Here is a 26,379-nt window from a genome sequence, read left to right as displayed (position 1 = left end):
TTATTTACCACTTCTAAAAATTTTATTCGATGTAAAAATTAAAAGGAAAGAGAGAGAGAAGTAAACTCTAAAATATTTTCCCCACCTGTATTATCAAAATTTCTTTCAAAAAGAATTGTTAATCTAGGCACCTTAAATATGAGATACTCTCTTACTAACATCTTGTATTGCTATATAGAAGATTAACAACAGCAGATTGCCCAACATGAAAAATAACATTAGAAGCACTATCTTTAAAAAAAAAAAAAGACAAATTTTGCACACAAAAAAATTCACCTAAAATTAGAAAGCTATCACACAAAGAAAACTTCCTATCTTAAATTAACTTGTTTGATCTCTTATATGAAAGAACTCCCAATTAAAATCATTTTCATAAAGAATACTTTATACACTTGGATCACATATCTCTTCGGAATCCAATTGTTCTTTTTCAATGACAAACAAAATATTCAAGTAACATATTTTAACAAAGGTAAACAATTTAGTAAACTAGATATAGATATTCAATGCAGCAGTACAACAATAGGAAGAACAGGATCTGATATCAGAAGGGCCTGGATTCACACCTGGCTCTGCTATTATCCATTCCTTGTCGAGACACTTAACCTCGCTGAGTCTCAGTTTCCTCAGTAGTCAATTATCTAATTATTGTGAAGATTAAGGGAGATAGCATACATAAAGAATTTAACATGGTCTTAGCTTATACACAAATTACTAATGTTACCACATAGGATTAATAACATCTAAGCACAGAAAAAGGGAGGCAGAAATTCGGGTGTCTGCATGTAAACCGACTTTTTAAAAAATCATAACGTATAGTGATCATGGTTTATCAACATTAGAAATGCTACGAAAATGAAGATTCCCAGTTTCCGGTTCTATGGCTCAAATACAAACACATATACACAAACACACACAGGTGTACACATGCACAAACACACAAACTAGATCCAACTGACCTGTCATAGACACTCAAGGCAGCATAGCATAAGAGAAAAGCATAGGTTTTGAAACCAGATGTATCTGGGCTTAAATTCTAGCAATGTTAGCCTTAACTAAAAACAAATCCGCTTTAAATAAAAATTGTTTTAATTAGAACTTTCATTACAAGTCATAAACACTCAATCTAATATTTTTCCTCCAAAACGCATATTCTCCATGCATTATATAAATTAAGCAATGCATTTTCTTTACATGGTAGGCATAGATGTTTTGTGATGTTTTAAATTTACTAAAATTTTAAATTGTATTTTTAATACATATAATACAAATAATTTTGAGACTACATCTGGAATATAACAGAAGATTTGACTTTATAATTGCAAATACTATAATTGCAATTACAAGTGCAAAAATCAAATATTAAATTTGAATATTTGGGGGATATTATTATCCTATCCTTTTCTAAGGACAATCACCATTACTGTAGAAAATGGACAGAAAGTCATTTAATTTAGCAAAAACAACAAAATGTGAGCATTACATACATTTTTCTTTTATAAAATATTTTCAAAACAGTACGCATTTTAGAATTTCTACCTATTTTTGTGAAATATAGTTTTGTATAAAATAGAAAATTAAAGCAGACTGCTATGGGAAAGTAAATATCAAAAACACATCCATTAATTTAGTTCAACCTTCAGCCTTCTTTTTTTTTTATTCAAACACTGGAAGAGATGAATTTTTATTTTTCCATTTCCACATTAAATTTCAATTAGAATAACTCCATTCAAAACAAAGCAAACCCTACTGCTGAACCTATTAGATGTTTGAAACTCCACTATCATTAGAGATTAGTCATTAGGGTGACTTTTTAAAAACAAGTGAGGTTAATTCCTTAATTCAACCTTCAACTTTATTTTGAAAATGTCCACTGCTATTATTCTTCACCAGTTAGAGAGAATTACCTTATTCAATAAACATGCCTTCTAGGTACTAAACGCTGACAATAAACCGACACTGATTAACTATGATTCCTGTACTTGAGAAATTCATATTCTAGTAGAAGACAAAAGAGACAGATTACAGTATAATGAGTGCTATGTTTATTTACATAACCTATTCCAGAAAACACTAAGGAAGAAGATGAAAAATATGGGAACAGATTTCCACTTCCCAGTAGGATGAAGTAACTACTGGTAGACCAGTGCTCCCACAGAGTACAACCAGAAAAACTGGGGAGAGGGGGATTACAGAAATCTTATGTTTGAGAGATGCAGAGAGTTGCTGAAACAATAATTAGAGAGGCTAAGACTCCAAAGAAGGGGGAAGCTCAAAAAGGTGAGCTGACTGCTACAGCTGCTTTTACCCAGGAGTGTCTGCCAATTCTGAGTGCTGCTAGGGTCTGGCACCCACCAACGTTGCTAGTCAGGGAGAGAAAAACCAGGAAAGCTGTTGAAGGAGACTTGGGAAAGCCTCAAACAGTATGACTTTCTCTTCATCAGGAGACTAAAATCTTAATCAGAAAGCCTCTGAAAAACAGAATAAAGTATTTGCTAGTTTCAGAAAACAAAATAATAGTTTAGGACTACCAGAGAAACGGTGCTGGAAAATACACCAAACCTAGGTAAAACTCTGGAGGGTCATGGGCAAAGTAAAGGCTGACTGAGACTTATCAGGGTTGAAATCCAGCCTGGACTCAGCACAAGCCCTGACTGGATGAAGATGATTAGCCACAACTCTGTCTTCTAGGGGAAGATAACATTAGGAAAGGAAAGTGAGCACTAACCTCTACTATTGGCTATGGGCTCTTGGCCATGTTTCCTCAGATTGAGTGGTGCAGTCCATTTGTTTACTCCACTGTTGTCTCTCTCTTCTACATGTTATGTTCTGATAAAAACTTTTGACACATAATAGTCAACAAAAGGGTAAGTGTAATAGTACTGAAAAAACAATAAAAGTGCTAAAAAAAAATCTAATACATATTATCTGCCATTCAATAAAAAAACTCTAGACATGCCAAAAGATAAGGCTACATGACAAAAAGAGAGAGAGGAAGAAAGAAAACAGACAATAAAAACAGATATAAAGATGATCCAAATATTCTAAATCAATGACAAGAACTTGAACTATGATTAATATGTTCAAGAGAATAAAGGAAAAGATGGACATAGATGAAAAGCTAGGTATTTTTATCAGAGGATTTGAGTCTATTAAAAAAGAATCAAATGGAAATTCTAGAAATATCTGAAATTGAAAACTCATTTGATGGGTTAAACAGTAGATGAGACACAGCAGAAGACATGATTAATGAACAAGAAGAAAAGTCAAAAGAAAATATACAAACTGAAGCATACAAAGAAAAAAAACAGAAAATACAGAAAAGAATATGAGTCAACAGGGGCCTGCGTTTAACATACATGTAATTGGAGTGTAAGAATAGCCAAAATTTTTCCAAAACTGATGGAAGAGCAATGAAGAGGGTAAACATGTAGGTAAATACAAATGTACATTGCCTGAATAGCGAGTGTAAAATACAGTAATAAAATAATCTTCCAGAATTTAAAATATAAGTAGATTTAAAAAGTATGTCTTAGATGAGGGGGAATAAATAGTTATAACTTACTAGAGAAGCAGCAAGAGTTAAGTTTGCATTAGACTGTAATAAATCAAGGGTAACTGCCCAAAAAAGGATATAAATCAAATATATATATAGAAAAAGAAAAAGAACATATAACTAATAAGTTCATAGAAAAAATGGAATAGTAGAATAGAATAACAAATACTTTACTGATATACAAGAAAGCAAGAAAAGAGAAAAAAGTGAACATAAAAAATAATAAAATTGTAGCTAAAAACTCAACATTAAAAGTAACATTATAAATACATTTATACATTACATTTAAATAACATTAAATGTAAATGGGCTAAACTCTAAACAAAAAACTAGATAAAATGCAAAATTCAATTCTATTCTACCTACAAAAGACACTTTAAATTTAAGGACCCAGAAAGACTGAAAGTTAAGAATGGAAAAAGATACATCATACAAACACTAACTAAAAGAAAGCTATTTTAACCATATTAATAGCAGACAAAATAGACTTTAAGGCAGTAACAGTATTAGAGACAAAGAAGGACATTTCATGATGAACAAAGGAATCAAACCACTAGGAAGAGATCACAATTCTAAATCTGCACACACCTAGTAATAGAGCAACAGGATATTTACAGCACAAAATGACAGAATTAAATGGAGAAACACACAAATCTACACTCATACAGATAGACTTTAATACATCTCTGTCAATACCAGATAGACTAAGCATACAAAAAACTAGTAGGATACAGAAGATATCAACAACACAATTAACATACTAGATCTAATTCGCATATATAGAACATACAATCAACAATGACAGAATATATATTCTTTTCAAATGCATATGAAATATTTATCACAACTAACCATATGCTGCATCATAAAGCAAGCATGAACAAAATTTTAAAAGTTTAAAATCTTTCAGAATATGTTCTCTGTACAGTGGACTTAAGTTACAAATTAATAACTAAAAATAGAAAATCCTCAAGTGTTTGAAAGTTAAACAATATATATTTAAATAACCTATGAGTCACATAACAAATCCCAACAGAAATTAGAAACATTTGCAGAATGAAAGGAGAGATAAATAGTTTTCCAGATAAGCAAAAACTATAGGAGTGTATCACCAAGAAACCAGCCTTACAAGAAATGCTAAAGGGACTTATTCAAGTGGAAAAGACAAGACCAAAAACAGGAATAAGAAAATTATCAAAAAAAAAAACCCCAACAATAAAATCACTGGTAAAGTACAGTAAAGGTACCAGGTCAACCACTTATGAACCTACTATGAAGGTCAAAAGACAAAAGTACTAAAATGATCTATTTCCATGATAAGCAGGTAATGGATACATATGCACAAAAAAGAGGTTAGATATGATATCAAAAACATAAAATGTGGGAGGAGGGGAGTAAAAGAGTACAGCTTTTAGCAAGACGTCAAACTTAAGAGATCATCAACATAATACAGATTGCTATATGCATAGGTTATTATATGTGAATCTCATGGCAATCACAAATCAGAAACCTATAATAAACACACAAAAAATTAACAGAAAGGAACCCAAACATAATACTAAAAAAGCCATCAAATCACAAGGGAAGAGAGCAAGAGAAGAAAGGAACAAAGAAGAACTACTAAAACACCCAGAAAAAAAAGTAACAAAATCGTAATAAGTACATTCTTATCAAAAGCTACTTTAAATGTCAATAGACTAAATGCTCCAATCACAAGGCACAGAGTCGCTGACTGGGTAAAAAAACAAGACCCATATATATGCTGCATGCAAGAGACACACTTCAGACCTAAAGACAGTCACAAACTGAAAGTGAAGGGATGGAAAAAGATACTCCATGCAAATGGCAATGAAAAGAAAGCTGAGGTAGCAATACTTATCTCAGACAAAAAAGACTTCAAAACAAAAAGTGTAACAAGAGGGGCTAGCCTGGTTTCATAGTGGTTAAGTTTGCGTGCTCCACTTTGGCAGCCCAGGGTTCGCATGTCTGGATCCCAGGCGTGCACTGATGCACTGATCATCAAGCCATGCTGTGGCAGTATCCCATATAAAGTAGAGGAACATGGGCACGGATCTTAGCCCAGGGAGAATCTCCCTCAGCAAAACGTGGAGGATTGGCAACAGATGTTAGCTCAGGGCTAATCTTAATCACACACACACAAAAAAACTGTAACGAGAGACAAAGAAGGGCACTACATAACGATAACGGAACAATCCAACAGGAGGATATAACACTTATAAATATCTATGCACGCAACACAAGAGCACCTAAATACATAAAGCAATTATTAACAAACATAAAAGGAGAAATAAACAGTGACACAATAATAGTGGGGGACTTTAACACTCCACTTACACCAATGGATAGATCATCCAAACAGAAGATCAATAAGGAAACAATGGCTTTAAATGTCACATTAGACCAGATGGACTTAGTAGATATATACAACATTCTATCCAATAATCACAGAATACACATTTTTTGCAATACGCATGGAACATTCTACAGGATTGATCATATATTTGGCCACAAAACAAGTCTCAATGAATTTAAGAAGACTGAAATAATACCAAGCATCTTTTCTGACAACAATGGTATCAAACAAGAAATCAACTACAACGATTGGGTCAATGAAGAAATCAAAGGACTAATCAAAAAATACCTGGAGACAAATGAAAATGAAAATACGACATGCCAAAATTTACGGGATACAGCAAAAGCAGTGCTAAGAGGGAAGTTTAAAGCAATACAGGCATACTTCAACAAACAAGAAAAATCTCAAACAATCTAACAGTACACCTAAGGAAACTGGAAAAAGAAGAAGAAACAAAGCCCCAAATCAGTAGAAGGATGGAAATAATAAACATCAGAGCAGAAATAAATGAAATAGAAACTAAAACCACAACAGAAAAAAATCAATGAAACAAAGAGCCAGTTCTTTGAAAAAATAAACAAAATTGACAAACCTTTAGCTAGACTCACCAAGAAAAAAAGAGGGAAGGCTCAAATAAATAAAATCAGAAATGAAAGAGAAAACATTACAACAGAAACCTCAGAAATAGAAAAGATTATAATACTATGAAAAACTACACACCAACAAATTGGATAATCTAGAAGAAATGGATAAATTCTTAGAATCATACAACCTTCCAAAACTGAATCAAGAAGAAATAGAGAATCTGAATAGACCAATCACCAGTAAGGAGAGCAAAACAGTAATCAAAAACCTCCCCAAAAATAAAAGTCCAGGACCAGACAGCTTCCCTGGTGAATTCTACCAAACATTCAAAGACTTAACACCTATCCATTCCAAACTCTTCCAAAAAATTGAAGAGGAGGGGAAGCTTCCTAACTCATTCTATAAAGCTGACATTACTCTGATACCAAAACCAGACAAAGACAACATAGAAAAAGAAAATTACAGGCCAGAGAGGAAGTCAAGATGGCGGCGGAGGCAGACTCTGAACTCACCTCCTCCCGCGGACACAGCCAATTACAAGTATTCGTGGAAAAATTACCCCTGAGACAGAACTGAAAACTGGATAAGAGGAACTCCTGCAACAACGGACAATCCTAACTGAGGTAGAAAAGGCAGACACTCCCTTCTGGAGAGGAAAAACGCCGCCTTCACAAGATGCAGCGCCTCACGGCCGCCAGGGAGCAGCCCAAAGGTACGCAGCCCTACCTGGAGGCGCAGGGCCCTGAGCCGGGGAGCGCCCCACCGTGGGCATTTTGTGGTCCCAGCACAATCGAGACAAGTAGCATAATATCTGACTTTGCCTGCTACTAAAACATTGGGGAATACCCCCAGAAAAGCTGGTTCACACAGAAATTAAACCCGGTTCTTAAAGGGCCCAGACATAAACTCACCCGTTTCAGAAAGCAACCTAAAATCACCAGAAAGAAAGGTGCACAGTACTTTGGTGAAAAGAGACTCACCTAATAGGCCCTGTGTGCATCTTGGTGAGAGGTGAGACCTCTCCAGGGACTGGGACATTGGCAGCGGCCATTGTTGTCATCTGGTGTGGGAGTGCTGACACAGACTCCATTGGAGTTCTCCCTGGGGCCTGCTAGCCCAGGTCTGCCCCACCCACTAGAGCACCGATTTAATCCAGCTCAGCCAGGGTGGGCAGCCCACCATAGAGACTGGCCCCACCCGACAACAAGCCCTCAGGCAACTTGTGGGCCTGCATAGATTGGTGACTGGATTCTCTGCAGCCTGGCAACTGAGCCGACTTCAGTGGGGCAGGGCGTGCACAAAGAGCAGGCGAAGAGTGTGGGGCAGTGGTGGAGTGTGTGGGGCTCCCGCCGTGGAGAGACGGGGTCCGCTTCGAGAGGTCGGGGCACGCACACGGGGCAGGACTGTGTTGACTGTGTGTGTGGACGTGTGGGCGGCAGGGCTTGTCAGCTACAGAAGACTTGTGCTTCTCAAAGACCCACATAAGGGGTTTGCCCCACCTTCCAAAGCCTGAAACAATTGGGTGCTCCCGTGCCTGAGGCCAGCCCCACCCAGCTGCATCCTCAGAGAGCTGACAAGAGACCTAAAGGCTGGAGGCTTATAGCAATTGTAAGGCCCTGAGCCTAACAACCTGCCATGCTGGGGGCCTACTCACTTAAAAGAAATACTGCAACACAAATGTGGTATTAGAACTTGCATCCAACTATGCTGGGGCTCCCCACACCTCATAAAGAGACTGAAGGGCCCACAACAACTAAAAGCAGCTGAGCATTACAACAGCTGGCCAGGAGCATAACTCGGCCTCCCTGGGCACCCACAGGGAGAACAACAGGCCACAACAGAAGGACACATGTAGCCCACACAGGGGTCACCCTGGAACATTGAGAACTGAGGGAAGCACACTGCAGGTCTTCTAAGCCATAACTTACATAAGGATACTGATCCAAGAGCAGGAGACATAGCTGACCTATCTAATACGTAGACACAAGCACAGGGAAAGAGGCAAAATGAGGAGGCAAAGGAATACTTTCCAAGTAAGGGAACAGGACAAAACCCCAGAAAAGGAACTAAGTGAAACAGAAATGAGCAACCTACTCGACAGAGCGTTCAAACAAAGAGTGTTAAGGATGCTCACTGATCTGGGGAGAAGAACAGATGAACTCAGTGAGAATGTCAACAAAGAAATGGAAGATATAAAAAAGAACCAATCAGAAATGAAGACTACAATACTGGAAATGAAAAATTCACTAGAGGGACTCAAAAGCAGAGCAGAGGATACAGAAGAATGGAGCTGCGAGCTGGAAGAAAGACTAGAAGAAATTATCCAAGCTGAACAGGTAAAAGAGAAAAGAATTAAAAAGAGTAAGGACAGTCTAAGAGACCTCCGGGACAACATCAAGCGCACTAACATCCGTGTTATAGGTGTCCCAGAAGAAGAAGAGCGAGACAAAGAGGCAGAGAATCTATTTCAAGAAATAACAGATGAAAACTTCCCTAACCTGAGGAACGAAACAGACATCCAGGTACAGGAAGCACAGAGAGCCCCAAACAAGATAAACCCAAAGAGGCCCACACCAAGACACATCATAATCAAAATGTCCAGAATTAAAGATAAAGAGAGAATCCTAAAAGCCGCAAGACAAAGTCAAGTTACAGACGAAGGAAACCCCATAAGGCAATCAGTTGACTTTTCAGCAGAAACCTTACAGGCTAGAAGAGAATGGCATGATATATTTAAAGTGCTAAAAGGAAAAAACTTACAGCCAAGAATACTCTACCCAGCAAGGTTATCATTCAAAATGGAAGGAGAGATCAAAAATTTCCCAGACAAGCAAAAATTAAAGGAGTTTGTCATCCAGAAACCAGTGCTACAAGAAATATTAAAGGGACTGATTTAAGGGGAAAAGAGAGGACCACAAATAGATAAAATTATCTATTTCCATGATAAGAGGGTAATGGATACAAATGCACAAAAAAGAGGTTAGATATGATATCAAAAACATAAAAGGAGGGAGGAGGGGAGTTAAAGAGTAGAGCTTTCAGACAGAGGTCAAACTAAAGAGACCATCAATTCTGTATAGAAGAAGAAAGGAACAGAAAAGGACTACTAAAACACTGAGAAAAAAAAAGTTTAAAAATGGCAGTAAGTACATACTTATCAATATCTACTTTAAACATCAATGGACTAAATGCTCCAATTAAAAGGCATAGGGTGGCTGACTGGATTAAAAAACAAGACCCATATGTATGCTGCATACAAGAGACACACTTCAGACCTAAAGACACTCACAAACTGAAAGTGAAGGGATGGAAAAAGATACTCCATGCAAATGGCAATGAAAAGAAAGCTGGGGGAGCAGTACTCATATCAGACAAAATAGACTTTAAAACAAAAACTGTAAAAAGAAACAAAGAAGGGCATTACATAATGATCAAGGGAATAATCCAACAAGAGGATATAACACATGTAAATATCTACGCACCCAATGTAGGTGCACCTAAATATATAAAGCAATTATTAACAGACACAAAAACAGAAATAGACAGTAACACAATAACAGTAGGGGACTTTAACACTCCACTTACACCAACGGATAGATCATCCAAACAGAAGATCAATAAGGAAACATTGGCCTTAAATGACACACTAGAACAGATGGACCTAGTAGATATATACAGAGCATTCCTTCCAAAAACCGAAGAATACACGTTCTTTTCAAATGCACATGGAACATTCTCCAGGATTGATCACATATTAGGCTACAAAACGAGTCTCCATAAATTTAAGAAGATTGAAATAATACCAAGCATCTTTTCTGACCACAACGGTATGAAACTAGAAATCAACTATAGGAAGAAAATCAGAAAAGCCACAAATACGTGGATATTAAACAAAATGCTACTGAACAATGACAGAGTCAACAGAGAAATCAAAAAATACCTGGAGACAAATGAAAATGAAAATACGACATGCCAGAATTTATGGGATACAGCAAAAGCGGTTCTAAGAGGGAAGTTTATAGCAATACAGGCCTATTTCAACAAACAAGAAAAATCTCAAATAAACAATCTAACAATGCACCTAAAGGAACTGGAAAAAGAAGAACAAACAAAGCCCAAAATCAGTAGAAGAAGGGAAATAATAAAAATCAGAGCAGAAATAAATGAAATAGAGACCAAAAAAACAATAGAAAAAATTAATAAAACCAAGAGCTGGTTCTTTGAAAAGATCAACAAAACTGACAAACCTTTAGCTAGACTCACCAAGAAAAAAAGAGAGAAGGCACAAATAAGTAAAATCAGAAATCAAAGTCGAGAAATTACAACAGACACCTCAGAAATAAAAAAGATTATAAGAGAATACTATGAAAAGCTATATGCCAACCAATTTGACAATCTGGAAGAAATGGATAAATTCTTAGAATCATACAACCTTCCAAAACTGGATCAAGAAGAAATAGAGAATTTGAATAGGCTAATCACCAGTAAGGAGTTTGAAACAGTAGTCAAAAACCTCCTCCAAAATAAAAGTCCAGGACCAGACGGTTTCCCTGGTGAATTCTACCAAACATTCAAAGAAGACTTAATACCTATCCTTCTCAAACTCTTCCAAAACATTGAGGAGGGGGGGAAGCTCCCTAACTCATTCTACAAAGCCGACATTACCCTGATACCAAAACCAGACAAGGACAACACAAAAAAAAGAAAATTACAGGCCAATATCACTGACGAACATTGATGCGAAAATCCTCAACAAAACACTAGCAAATCGCATACAACAATACGTTAAAAAGATTATACACCATGATCAAGTGGGATTTATTCCACGGATGCAGGGATGGTTTAACACTCGCAAATCAATCAACGTGATACACTACATTAATAAAATGAAGAATAAAAAATCACATGATCATCTCAACAGATGCAGAGAAAGCATTTGGCAAGATACAGCACCCATTTATGATAAAAACTCTGAATAAAATGGGTATAGAAGGAAAGTACCTCAACATAATAAAGACCATATATGACAAACCCACAGCTAATATCATCCTCAATGGTGAAAAACTGAAAGCTATCCCTCTAAGAACAGGAACCAGACAAGGATGCCCACTCTCACCACTCCTATTTAACATAGTACTGGAAGTCCTAGCCAGAGCAATCAGTCAAGAGAAAGAAATAAAAGGGATCCAAATTGGAAAGGAAGAAGTGAAACTGTCACTATTTGCAGATGACATGATTTTATATATAGAAAACCCTAAGGAATCCACCAGAAAACTTTTAGAAGTAATAAACAAATATGGTAAAGTTGCAGGATACAAAAACAACACTCAAAAATCAGTTGCATTTCTATACACTAACAACGAAGTAGCAGAAAGAGAAATTAAAAATACCATCCCATTTACAATTGCAACAAAAAGAATAAAATACCTACGAATAAACTTAACCAAAGAGGTGAAAGAGCTGTACACCGAAAACTATAAAACATTTCTGAAAGAAACTGAGACACAAAGAAATGGAAAGCTATTCCGTGCTCTTGGATTGGAAGAATTAACATAGTTAAGATGTCCATACTTCCTAAAGCCATCTGTAGATTCAACGCAATTCCTATCAAAGTTCCAACAACATTTTTCACAGAAATAGAACAAAGAATCCTAAAATAGAACAAAAGACCCCAAATAGGTAAAGAAATCCCGAGAAAAAAGAACAAAGCTTGAGGTATCACACTCCCTGATTTCAAAATATACTACAAAGCTATAGTAACCAAAACAGCATGGTACTGGCACAAAAACAGACACACAGATCAATGGAATAGAATCGAAAGCCCAGAAATAAACCCACACATCTATGGACAGCTAATCTTTGACAAAGGAGCCAAGAACATACAATGGGGAAAAGAAAGTCTCTTCAACAAATGGTGTTGGGAAAACTGGATAGCCACATGCATAAAAATGACAGTAGACCCTTACCTTACACCATATACAAAAATTAACTCCAAATGGATTAAAGACTTGAATGTAAGACCTGAAACTGTGAAACTTCTAGAAGAAAACATAGGCAGTGGGCTCTTCGACATCGGTCTTAGCAACACATTTTCAAGCACCATGTCTGACCGGGCAAGAGAAATAATAGAAAAAATAAACAAATGGGACTACATCAAACTAAAAAGCTTCTGCACAGGAAAGGAAACCATCAAGAAAACGAAAAGACAAGCTAACAATTGAGAGAAGATATTTGCAAACCATACATCTGATAAGGGGTTAATCTCCAAAATATATAAAGAACTGATGCATCTCAACAACAAAAAAACTACCAAGCGAATTAAAAAATGGGCAAAAGTCCTGAACAGACATTTCTCCAAAGAAGATAGACAGATGGCCAACAGACACATGAAAAGATGTTCAAAATCATTAACTATCAGGGAAATGCAAATCAAAACTACAATGAGATATCACCTCACACCAGTCAGAATGGTTATAATTAACAAGACAGGAAACAACACGTGTTGGACAGGATGTGGAGAGAAGGGAACTCTCATACACTGCTGGTGGGAGTGCAAACTGGTGAAGCCACTAAGGAAAACAGTATGGAGATTCCTCAAAAAATCAAGCATAGAACTACCATATGATCCAGCTATTCCACTGCTGGGTATTTATCCAAAGAACTTGAAAACACCAATGCATAAAGATACATGCACCCTTGTGTTCACTGCAGCGTTATTCACAATAGCCAAGACTTGGAAGCAACCTAAGTGCCCATCAAGGGACAAATGGATAAAGATGTGGTATATACACAATGGAATACTACTCAGCCACAAGAAACGATGAAATCTAGCCATCTGTGACAACATGGATGGACATTGAGGGTATTATGCAAAGTGAAATAAGTCAGAGGGAGAAGGTCAAATACTGTATGATTTCCTTCATTAAGCAGTAGATAATAACAACAATAAACCAACACACAGAGACAGAAATTGGATTGGTGGTTACCAGAGGGGAAGCGGGGAGGGAGGAGGGCGAAAGGGATAATTCGGCACATGTGTGGTGATGGGTTGTAATTAGTATTTTGGTGGTGAACATGATGTAATCTATGCAGAAATAGAAGTTCAATGATGTACACCTGAAATTTATACAATGTTGTAAACCAATGTTACTGCAATAAACAAAAAATTAAAAAAGAAAAAAAGAAAAAGAAAATTACAGGCCAATATCACTGATGAACATCAATGCAAAACTCCTCAACAAAATACTAGCAAATCATATACAACAATACATTAAAAAGATCATACACCATGATCAACTGAGATTTATTCCAGGGATGCAAGGATGGTTCAACATCTGCAAATCAACCAACGTGATATACCACATTAACAAATTGAAGAATAAAAATTACATCATCATCTCAACAGACGCAGAGAAAGCATTTGACAAGATACAGTATCCATTTACGATAAAAACTCTGAATAAAAGGGGTACAGAAAGAAAGTATCTCAACATAATAAAGGCCATATATGACACACCCACAGCTAATATCATTCTCAATGGAGAAAATCTGAAAGCTATCCCTCTAAGAAGAGGAACCAGACAAGGATGCCCACTTTCACCATTCTTATTTAACACAGTATTGGAAGTCCTAGCCACAGCAATCAGGCAAGAAAAAGATATAAAAGGGATCTAAAATGGAAAGAAAGAAGTGAAACTCACTCTTTGCAGATGACATGATTTTATATATAGAAAACGCTAAAGAATCCACCAAAAACTTTTAGAAATTATAAATGAAAATGGTAAAGTTGCAGAATACAAAATCAACACTCAAAAATCAGATGCGTTACTACACACTAACAATGAAGTAGCGGAAAGGGAAATTAAGAATACAACCCCATTTACAACTGCAACAAAAAGAATAAAATACCTAGGAATAAACTGAACCAAAAAGGTGAAAGACTGGTACACTGGAAACTATAAAACATTGTTGAAAGAAATTGAAGACGACACAAAGAAATCAAAAGATATTCTGTGCTCTTTGATTGGAAGAATTAACATAGTTAAAATGTCCATACTTCCAAAAGCAATCTACAGATTCAATGCAATCCCTATCAAAGTTCCAATGACATTTTTCACAGAAATAGAACAAAGAATTGTAAAATTTATATGGAACAACAAAAGATCCCAAACAGCCAAAGGAATCCTGAGAAAAAAGTACAAAGCTGGAGGTATCACACTCCGTGATTTCAAACTATACTACAAAGCTATAGTAATCAAAACAGCATGGTACTGGCACAGAGAGAGACACACAGATCAATGAAACAGAATTCAGAGTCCAGAAATAACCCCACACGTCTATGGACAGCTCATTTTCAACAAGGGAGCCAAGAACATATGATGGAGAAAGGAAAGTCTCTTCAGTAAATGGTGTTGGGAAAACTGGAAAGCCATAGGCAAAAGAATGAAAGTAGACTATAATATATAAATATTAACTCAAAATGGATTGAAGACTTGAATGTAAGACCTGAAGCCATAAAAGTCCTAGAACAAAACATAGGCAGTATGCTCTTGGATATCAGTCTTAGCAGCATATTTTCAAGTACCATGTCTGACAAGGAAGGGAAATAATAGAAAAAAATAAACAACTGGGACTACATCAAACTAAAAAGCTTCCACACAGGAAAGGAAACCATCAACAAAACAAAAAGACAACCTAACAACTGGGAGAAGGTATCTGTAAACCATATATTTGATAAGGGATTAATATCCAAAATATATAAAGAACTCAAACATTTCAACAACAACAAAAAACTAATGACCCGGGCCAGCCTAGTGGCGTAGCGGTTAAGTTCACGCGCTCCACTTTGGCAGCCGGGGGTTAGTGGATTTGGATCCCGGGAGCAGACCTATGCAGTGCTCATGAAGCCATGCTGGGGCAGCATCATATATACAGAATAGAGGAAGATGGGCGCGGGTGGCCAAAAGGCACATGAAAAGGTGATCAACATCACTAATTACTAGGGAAATGCAAATCAAAACTACAATGAGATATCACATCACTCCCACCAAAATGGCTATAGTTAACAAGACAGGAAACAACAATGTTGGAGAGGATGTGGAGAGAAGGGAACTCTCATACAGTGCTGGTGGGAGTGCAAACTGGTGCAGCCACTATGGAAAATAGTATGGAGATTCCTCAAAAAATTAAGAATAGAACTACCATACGATCCAGCTATTCCACTGCTGGGTATTTATACAAAGAACATGAAAACACCAATGCGTAAAGATATATGCACCGCCACGTTCACTGTGGCATTATTCATGTAGCCAGGACTTGGAAACAACCTGGACACTCATCAAGGGATGAATGGATAAAGAAGATGTGGTATATATACAAAATGGAATACTACTGAGCCATAAAAAGATGAAATCTTGCCATTTGTGACAACATGGATGGAGCTTGAGGGTATTATGCTAAGTGAAATAGGTCAAAGGGAGAAAGTCAAATAGTGTATGATCTCATTCATAAATAGAAGATAAAAACAACAAGAAACAAACACATAGAGACAGAGATTGGATTGGTGGTTACCAGAGGGGAAGCAGAGAGGGAGGAGGGTGAAACGGGTGATTAGGCACATGTGTATGGTGATGGATGGTAGTCTTTGGGTGGTGAAGATGATATAATCTACACAGAAATCGAAATATAATGATGTACCCCTGAAATTTATATAATGTTATAAACCAATGTTACCTTAATAAAAAAAAACAAATAGAATCATACAGTAAAAAAAGAAATTATAAAACATTTAAAACTAATTAATAATGAAGATACAACATTCAAAATCTTGGTTGCTATCTAAAAGCAATGTTAAACAGGGAATCTGTTCCCTTAAAATGCATATATTAAGATAGAAGAAAGGCTGAAAAACAATGATCTAAACTCCCATGTCAAGAAATTTAAAAAAGAATAGGAACTTAAAGAAAGTGGAAGAAAGAAAATAGTAAAGACAAGAGAAATCAATGAATTAAGAAACAAATGTACAACAGAGAAAATTAGCAAAGACAAAGGTTGGTTCCTTGAAAAGATTAATAAAATTTATAAACTCCGAGTAAGAAAAAAACATGGGAAAAACAGAGAGAGAAATAGGAAATAGAAAACCAGGAGAGAAAAATAGAAAATGACTACAGATTTATTAAACAATAAAAAGATATTAAGAAAATCTTTAAGTTTAAATTTGATAGTATCAAGTAAATGGGTGTATTCCTTGAAGAACTTGCTGAATCTGACACAAGAAACAGGAAATTTGAATTGTTCAGTATCTATTAAATAAATTGAATCTGTTACTAAAAGACTTCCCACAAAGACGATCCGTGGTTCAGATTTCTTTCCTGGTGAAGTCTTCCAAAAGTTTAAGAAAAAAGTCATATTAACCTTACACAAACTCTTCTACAGAATAGAAAAAAACTCCCAACTGATTTTATAAGGTCAGATAACTTTAATGACAAAACTAGACAAGAACACTATAAGAAAGAACAATTATTGACCAATCTCTTCCATGAACAAATATGCAAAAATCTCAAATAGATTATTAACTCACTGAATGCAAAGACATGAAAAAAGATAATACAGCACAACCAAATGTCTTTCATTCCAAAGTGGTTTAGCATTCAAAAGTCAATCAATATAATTCACTACATAAACAGAAAAAAATGGAGAGAAATCATATATTCATCTTGATAGACAGAAAAAGCATTTGATAACAGTATTCAGAATCCACTTAAGATAAAAATTCTCAGCAATCTAGAAGTAGAAGGGAACTAAGAAAAATCTACCGCAAACATTCCACTTAATGGTAAAATTGTTCATGCTTTCTGCAATACTATGGTCCTAGCCAGTGCAGTAAGACAAGAAAGAAAAGGCATAAAGTTTGAAAAAGGAAGAAATAAAACAAGCAGATGACATGACCGCGTACGCAGGAAGTTAAAAAAAAAACTGCAGAAAATCTGTTAGGATTAATAAGTAAATCTGGTAAACAGGATTACAAGACCAATATTTTAAAAGGCCAATTTTACAACTATATATCAGCAAAATGAAAATAATGAAAAATATTTTAAATGATCTGTTACAGTAATATAAAAATATCAAATACGGAAGAATAAGTCTAAAAAGAGATGTACAATACTTATATAGAGTCATGCATCACTTAACAATGGAAATACGTTCTAAGAAATGCGTCATTAGGCACTTTATCATTGTGCAAACATCATACTCACACAAACCTAGATGATATAGCCTACAACACACCTAGGCTATATGGCAATCTTACAGGACCACTGTCATATACGCAGCCTGTCACTGACTGAAACACCCTTATGTGGCGCATGATTGTATTCAAAACTACAAAACATTTTTCAGAAAAATTTCAGAATAGGTAAATATATGAGTGGATATATTATCTTCATGGATTGCATGTAAGTCTTAATATTGTGAAGATGACGGTTTTCCCAAGATTGATTCATGTATTCAGTGCAATCTTAACAAAAACCCCAGGAGATTTTTTTAATGGAAATCGACAAGCTGATTCTTAAAATTTAGTTTGCAAAGGCCAAGAAGTGCCAAGACATTCTTGAAGAATAAAGCTAAAGAACTTATATTACCAAACATCAAAACAAATTATAAAGTTATAGTTATTAAGCCAGTATGATATTAGAACAGGATAGACAAATAGAGTATTGGAACAGAAGAGAGAGTCTAGCGGCAAACACACAAATGATCCAGTTACCTGACTTATAATAAATGTGACACTTGAGTGTAGTGGGGAAAGCACGGTCTTTTTTAAATAAATGGTACTAGGTCAACTGATTTCCCTTAAGGAAAATATTTCATCTTGACCCCTATACTTCACAGAGCCAGCCCTGGTGGTCTAAAGGTTAAGATTCTGTGGTCTCAGCACTGCAGTCCAAGTTCGTTTCTAGGTCAGGGAACCACACCACCTGTCTGTCAGTTGTCATACTCTGGCAGCTGCATATTGCTGTGATGCTAAAAGCTATGCCACTGGTATCTCAAACAGATTTCAGTGGAAGGTCCAGACTCAGACAGACTAGGGAGATCTGGGCATCCACTTTCAGAAAAACTGGCCATTAAAATCCCATGAACAGCAGCAGAGCACTGTCTGAGGTAGTGCCAGAAGATGAGAGGATGGAGCAAAGTGACTGAGCAAGGATCCCCTCTGCTGTACACAGGGTCACTAGGAGTGGGAATGGACTCGACAGCACTAACAACAACAAATACTTCACAAAATAAACAAAAACTACAGGTGGATTATTGATATAAATGCAAAAAAGTAAAACAATAAAGCTTTTAGAAGGAAACAATATTTTCATTACTTTGGAGTAGGCTGATTTCTTAAGTCCGTCACAATAAGCATTAACCATGAAGGAAATTTATGGACTACTTTACAATTAAGAACTTCTAGCTAGCAAAACACAACATACAGGGGCCAGCCTGGTGGCACAAGCGGTTAAGTGCGCATGCTTCACTGTGGCGGCCTGGGGTTCACCGGTTCGGATCCCGGGCGCGCAGGGACACACTGCTTGGCAAGCCACGCTGTGGCGGCGTCCCATATAAAGTGGAGGAAGATGGGCACGTTAGCCCAGGGCCAGTCTTCCTCAGCAAAAAAACGGGAGGATTGGCAGATGTTAGCACAGGGCTGATCTCCTCACACAAAAAAAACAAAAAACAAAAAAAAAACCCCATAATATACAGAGAATGAAAAATCAACCCATCAAATGGGAGAAGATATGTGCATTACATATATCCAGCAAAAGACCTGCATACAGAATGTACAAAGAACTACACATCAAACAAACAAGTCAGAGATCCCAGTTGATAAATAACTTGAACTGGCACTTCGCAAAAGAGCATCTCCAATGGCCAAGAGACTTATGGAAAGGTGTTTAACTTCATTAGATATCAGGGAAATACAAATTAAAACCACCATGTGACACCCCAACAAACACACCAGAATGGCTAAAATTAACGACAGAAAAATTTCAAGTGTTAGTAAGGATGTAGAGCAACTAGAACTCTTATACACTGCTCACTAGTACACAAACTGCTACAACTCCTTGGGAAAACTGCTGTATCCATTGAAGCTGAACTGAACCAGAGATATATTTTATAAACCTGTAAAACTGAATACAAGAGTGGATAAGCTTCACATATTCCCCCTAGACTATCGTATCTCTCAACTGAGCTTCTGACATTTATCGATCAGCAGTGAAGTTAAGATAATATACTCTTGTGCCGGGGACAGTTACTCTCTGTTATCAGTTGAAGATGAACCCAGTTTAACTAGGAGAAGAGATAGTGACCTTCGGTGAATGCTGACAAGCCTACCTAGGACTAGTAGCTGAAAAGGTGATCATCCTGCTTCTACTGGGAACACCTACTATTAAGGCTCTAAGAGTCCTTAGAAATGATGCAGAACCTGCTCCAAAGCAACAAAACTAATGTTGATTAAATGTTGATGACGTCTCAACCCAAGTTCTACCACATACAACCTGACTAAAAGAGCTTTAGCCAAAAATATATTCACTAAAGCCAAGGTATGAATACTCTTATGAGGCCATACTCAAGCAAACAGCAACTAGAAAAGTAAGTCACTGAATTTAGCTCTTTAAACGATTATATTACCAATAATAGTCAGTAATATTTCACATATCTGCATTTCACCCACGAAGTTCAAGCATAGTAATAGACATTTTTTTCTGATTATTCAGCAACCAGAATGTTAAGAAGTTCAGGGTGCTAAAGCTCATTCCCTTAACTCAGGCCTCTGGTGCCTTTTTTTTTTTTTTAAGCACATGATAAATTTACTTATCTGCTTTCCTAGCTGACAACCAATTACCAATAGCAAGTCAGGATGGGAAGCACAAATAAAAGAGCTGCTAGAAAGAAACAGGCAGAGTTGTAAGAAGTAACAGCTAATTTGGTAGGAAGAGACAGCAAAAGCAGACAAAGAACTGCAAAAACACAATCTTCTGGGGCCATTAGGTAAAAAGCCTTAAGAGCTACCTCAAGAGTCTTTAAGAGCTGCCATTGCACAGGGCACATTCATAGAGACAGATCTAGAGTAAGGCCATCAGTAAGGATTATATGACACTACACAGAGACGTTTTAAAGAAGGTAGGGAAATGTGTAATCCTTTCTTAAAAGCAATTCATCCAAAATGTTTTAAATATTATTGTTTATTGTGATTTAAATCTGAACACTTAAATTATAACCTTCAGTTATACAGAAGATTGCACTCCACAATAAATGCTGAGTAAAGCACTATGGTTGATGGGAGAATTTTAAGCTTACCTCAAACATTAGTTACATGAAAAATATGAGCATCGCATTCCCTGACTACACTGGAAAAACGAGGTGCTGTTATTTGAAGTAACATTCAAGTTAAAAAATGATATCTTGTATAGAAAATAATAAATATATAGAAATAAAAGAATAATATCCATAGAAAACTAAGAACAACTATGTACATGTTATTAAAAGTACTTTAATTTTGAAAATCATCATTTGTCTCTACTCTGCTTAGCTCATCACATTATCTCCTTAAATCGCTCATTAGTCCTTTCTATCCACAAGACAGGAAAATTATGACTTTTTGTGAGGAGTTTCTCTTAAAGTATTGATTTAAAAATGTAACAAATGTTATTTTTAAATCTTTTTATGCATATATATTTAAACATGTATATTTTATAATTTTCTCATAAAACAATGTTAACTCATAGAAAGAGAATTTAGATTTTAACTCTGTCAAAAGAACTAAATGAGAAATATGTAAGCTTTTCCATAACCTATGAAGCTTAAAAATAACAGAAAAAATGACTAATACCTGATTTTCTATGGGTGAAAAATGCAGGTTAAAAAAAAAAGCCTGAAAGACTTTAACAATTTAATTTCTCAAAGTTCTAAATGGTAGAGAATTTGCAGGGAAAATGGTAATTGGTGCACAGAACCAAAGTCAGTCTATGAATATTTCAGAGTTGAGTGTAGAATATTTAAGAGGCCTCAAATGACCTACTTTCTCTCCACTACAATCCGTGAAAAATATGATAAAACTACTTATTTGCTGAGATAAGTACCATCCAAGTGTTTTTAGTCTACAATATATAAATGTTAACTGAAAACAAAAACTGATGAAATAATTACAATCACAATGAACCGATATTCAATCAATTCAATTCCTGACTATCCTACCTAACCAAACAACCCCCTTCCAAAGTTGCAACTCTAATAATATTGTTCTTGTATCAGGCGTTTTTAAACCTAAAGAATTGTGTAGTTATAAGGTTTTAAACCTAAACTGAGAGTATGTCTAAGTTGTTCCATAGGTAAGGAAAAGCATTACTGTATGAGTATTAACAGACAGAACAATAGTGGGGGCACTTTGGTTTGCTTTTGAAAACTGTTCAATTTTTCTAGAACATCAGTAAGGAATCACAAAATGGAAGGCAGAGTTCAAAATGTTTTTGTTTATAGAGAAAAATGCACATGCCTCATCTAGCTACCATTAAACTTATGTCTACCGTTCCCCGCTAGTATTTGGAGAAATTCAAAACCAAATATGAGCACATTTTGCTTGAAGGCTATTATTACTTTTAGGGCTGTCTTGAAGGTTACCAATGATTTAGTCCAAGATTATTTTACAGACGAGAAAATGTAATTTAAGCAAGGTTGAGGTATAAGTCTCTTTCCTCTCCTTAACTGCCTCTGACGAGGGAGCAAATGAACATTAAATGACCTAAAACCAGCCATGACAAACATGGAAAAGCAAAAGGAATAGTACCTACCACTGAATTTACTCATTCAATAAATATTTACTGAGTGTTAGATGCTATAGCAGGAAGTAAGAATCTTAAAAAAGGATGACAACTAAGCAAATACTAAAGGTCGCTGCTCTGTGAAGTTTAACTCTGATGGAGGTTTTATGAAATACACTATCCCAAGAAGCACTGTATATGTTGGAGCCTGCTCGAGACCATCCTCTTTTTAAAAAAATAATTCTCTTTAACATCTGTAAAATAAAGGTAAGAAAATCAGCCTTTCTTATTGTTCTATTTACCTAACAACAACAAAAAGATTTGCCTAGATTTACAAAAATTTCATAGTCTTTCTCAAAAAGTTGCATCCTAGACAGCACAAATGGTAAATTAAACAGATTCCATATTATTTTACTGTTTACAGCTCAAAGCGCCATAACAGTCAGTGACGCAGGTCTTCCTGCTAGACAGGTGAATATCTGTAATACTTCTAGTTAAAAAAACAAAAAGTCACTCAAAGTTATTGAATATAAGTCCTAGTATAAATATCTGTATTCTGCTTAAGAGGCTAGAGACATTTTTACGCAAAGAAAAGAGAAGAATATAGATACAAATTGCAAAGGAAGAGAAGGTTTCATCATACTCTGATTCTTAGAAGATTATCCATGGCTGATGATGAGGGGTTCCATGGAACAAAGTAATTTTAAAACAACTTAATGGTTCAAAGAACTTAAGAAAAGGATGGCTAGGACTTCAATTCTTTTTAATACTCAGAAATAAGACCTAAAGAAAATAAATCATCATGTTAAAATCAGTTATTTCTGCATACTAGACTCATGGAAACTATTCCTTTTATGTTTCTATATCTTCCAGAGTAAGGGAATACTACATTTGTAATTAGAAAACATTTAAAGAAAGGCACACCTTGGAATAAATCACTGACACGAAGACTACGTGTCCTCCACAGGCCCACTCTTGAGAACAACTGCAGAAAACAGCACTAGCACTGCAATTTAAAAGTGGAGAGGGATACACACGCGCGCGCACATACACACACACACTTGCTTGACTTGTAGCAAGCACACACACACACACTTGGCTGGGTTATAGCAGGCACTCAGTATTCATGGCAGGAAAGGACTGAATTTATATGTAAACAAGCCAAACAAAAACAAAATGCACTCGGCTTTTGAGCAACACAGTAAACAATCACGGTAACCACCACCTAACCAAACGCTGGCTGACGGCGTTCCGCGCACTGCACGCCAGAGCTCCTGCTCCCCGCCCTCCTCCTTTCTCTGACACCAGGTCGCACACTCAGAACAGATCCTCCCCCAGCCCCGCCCCAAGCCCTACCCTCGGCTGCTTCCAGCCCTGGGACCGACGGAAAAGTCCGGGGCCTCGCCGGCGCCCAGGCTCGGGCCCCCTCGGGGCGCTCCGGCCGCGGACACGCCGCGCGGCAGAGGCTGGGGCGCCGGGGCTACAGCCCCCCGACTCCGGGCTCCCAGGGGCTCGCGCGCTCGCCCAAAGCCCTTGCCCGCGGCGCCGGCGGCCTCCTCCCCGCTCCCGAGCGGCGGGCCGCGCCGTACCTGCACACCGTGATCAGGTTCCTCCTCTCCACCGCAGCGTTGCGGGCGCTCAGGCTCTTCTTGCCGCCGCTGCCGCTGCCGCCGCCCCCGCAGCGGCTTCCGCTCAGGCCCCCCAGGCTTCGGGAGGCCATGGCGGGCTGACCCCGCTCCCTTTTGTCTCGCGCGACCCCGCCCGCCCCCCACACCTGCTTCCCCGAGCTCCCCCTCGTCTGCGTCCGTGGGGCCGCGGGAGCGTCGTAGGGAAGGAGCGGAGACGGAGGAAGGGTGTGGAAGACGGCGGGGGACTCGCACCGGGGACTGACAGCTCTTGCTCGCACCCGAGCTCCACACCACACACACACACACTCACGCGCACACACGCACGCACCACCCCCGCCCTCGCGCGCGCCGCCGGTCGCCGGGCAGCGCGTGCGGGTCCGCGTCAGGCACTCCCCTACTTCCCGAGGGACCTGAGCTGCGGCAGCGCGCGCCCGCACGCCCCACACCCCCAACCACCCGCACTCGGCCGACACGCGCGCTCCAGCCACGGCAGCTGAGGTGAGGCCACTGGACTCGCGCGAGCAGCTCCGCCCCCCTGCGACTACTGGGGCACGCAGCTTCACCGCAGCCAATCACGGCGCGCGAGGGGCGGGGCCGGCCAGCGGACAGTTAAAGGGACGTGCTCGAGCCCCGCCCCGGCGCGTGGGCAGCTGTCAGGGCGCCGGGCTCGCGCTTGCAGCCCGTGTGCTGCACACGGTCGGCACGCAGGGGAGCCGCGCTGCTGTTCGCACCGGGCTCGTGAGGTGCGGAGCCCGCGAGAGGCCCGGGCGGATCACCGACTCTAGCCTAACTGCTGGGATCTCTAGCTTCAAAGGCTGATCACTTTCCCGGAAGCCGACTCCCAGGTCCTGTGGCATCTGTCGCAGCAGCGCCGAGAACGCGGCGGCGCCGGCTCCCGCACCCGACCCAGGGCCCGACTCCCAGGAAGGGAGGGGGGTTCCCTTCGTCCCAACCCTCCCCTGCCTGATAAAGCAGCGACAAATAGCCGAGGAGGGAAATTGCCCCTGGAATGCCCCTCTTGGGGCGTCTGTGGTGGGATTTCGTGACCCTCCCCGCCACGTCGCCCCTACCCCAGCGCCAGCAGGCCTGCAGCGGGGACTGACCGCCCGCGTGAGAACGAGCGCGGTGCGAGTGTCCAGTCTTGCCCTCGCCCTGCTCCGGCCTGGGCAGTGACCGGGACTGGGCGAGGGGGACGGTGAGCCTAGGGGCACTTCGGCCTTGGCCGGGCCCGCTGCTCCCTGACAGAGGCTGGGAGCGCCGCCCTCGTCGCGCGGGTTCGGAACCTCGCGCCCACTTTCCAGAGCTGCTCCACCCCTCAGGCCGTCCCCGCGGGAAGGTGCTGGCTTCGCCCGGGTCTCTGGCACTCACTTAAGTCGGCCTTCGACCTTCTTTGCATCAGTATGCCCAGATTTTACTTAATGACTACTGTCCCCGTGGGGCCTAGCACGGGCTGTGCGTAGAACAGGTTCTCAATCAATGTTCGTTAACTTGAAGTCACATTTGGCAATATTTTACTGTTTGGTTGGCCCCAAAATCCATATACCTTCCAGCTCTGGTTTTGAAGATTCTGTCAAAGAATGTTATAGGATATACAGTTTACTCCAAATACTTCTCATATATTATCATATTATATGAGCCTTTCAGCTACTAAGTCTAATCATAGTAGAATCAAAATCTGTGTAAGAAAAAATATTTGTCTTAACTAGTTTACTACAATACATATTCACACATTAAAAGTACAAGAAAATAATTTAGACAGACTTCAAACTTTATCTTTCACTTTAATGAAAGTGGGAGGGTTTTTTAGGTCAGTGCACTTGTCTCCAAACATTTCTTGTCTGCTCTCTGGAGACAGAGACTTGTAAGGAGCTTTGCCCTCCTAGAAGCTCCACCTTAACCTGTCTCTTCTTGCTAGCCCAACAGTTTGAATTCAGAAGTAGCCATCAGGAAACAGATGCACTGGCTGTGCAGGCAGTCTCAGCCAAACAGTTGCACAGGCAGTGACAAATTCTACTCAAATTGAAATTGTTCTTGTCTTTTTAACACAGATTAAAACTACATAGGGGAAAGAGTGGAAAGCCAACAATTATCAAGAAAATTCCTAGACATCCATGCTGGTTTGTCCTGCAGGAGAGAGAGACACATGCCTGAAACACTTATCAAGACAACAAAACTGAGTGGTCATATCAAACAGAGAACAGTGAGGTGTCATTGTTCTCAAAAGTGGCTTTCTAGCCTCAGTTACATTTTCATGTTATTTGTACTATGAATTCATGACTGAGGACTTAGTAAACCTCCGTCTTAGATGATTAGGTAATAATGCTACTTTTCAAATGCTACTTTTAGGGGGAGTCAGTTGACATTGGTACTTGCTGAACAAGATCTTGCCTTAAGCCATTGTATGTACAGTGTATCATTAAACTGCCACAT

The 26,379-nt window shown here is 38.6% G+C and overlaps 1 protein-coding gene across 6 annotated transcripts in view; it reads right to left on the bottom strand.

Moving 5' to 3' along the window:
* RUNDC3B (RUN domain containing 3B) overlaps positions 1-24,056 on the bottom strand; it is a 171,555-nt gene extending 147,499 nt beyond the window's left edge. For 4 of the 6 annotated variants that reach the window (XM_004431307.3, XM_014788146.2, XM_004431308.3 and 1 more), the window contains exon 1: positions 23,911-24,056. In XM_004431307.3, coding sequence (XP_004431364.1) covers positions 23,911-24,041 — 131 coding nt within the window. In that variant the 5' untranslated portion in view covers positions 24,042-24,056. Of the gene's footprint in view, positions 1-7,027; positions 7,193-7,495; positions 7,608-23,910 lie in introns of those variants that run through there. The other 2 variants (XM_087447573.1, XM_087447699.1) reach the window with 2 other exon arrangements.
* Between the last annotated feature and the right edge of the window lie 2,323 nt (positions 24,057-26,379).

The sequence above is a fragment of the Ceratotherium simum genome, chromosome 1 (genome assembly GCF_057802395.1).
Source record: "Ceratotherium simum simum isolate JZ-2026a chromosome 1, ASM5780239v1, whole genome shotgun sequence".
Taxonomy (NCBI): Eukaryota; Metazoa; Chordata; class Mammalia; order Perissodactyla; family Rhinocerotidae; genus Ceratotherium; species Ceratotherium simum.
Note: the sequence above shows the minus strand (reverse complement) of the source record. Positions and strands in the feature narration are given on the sequence as shown.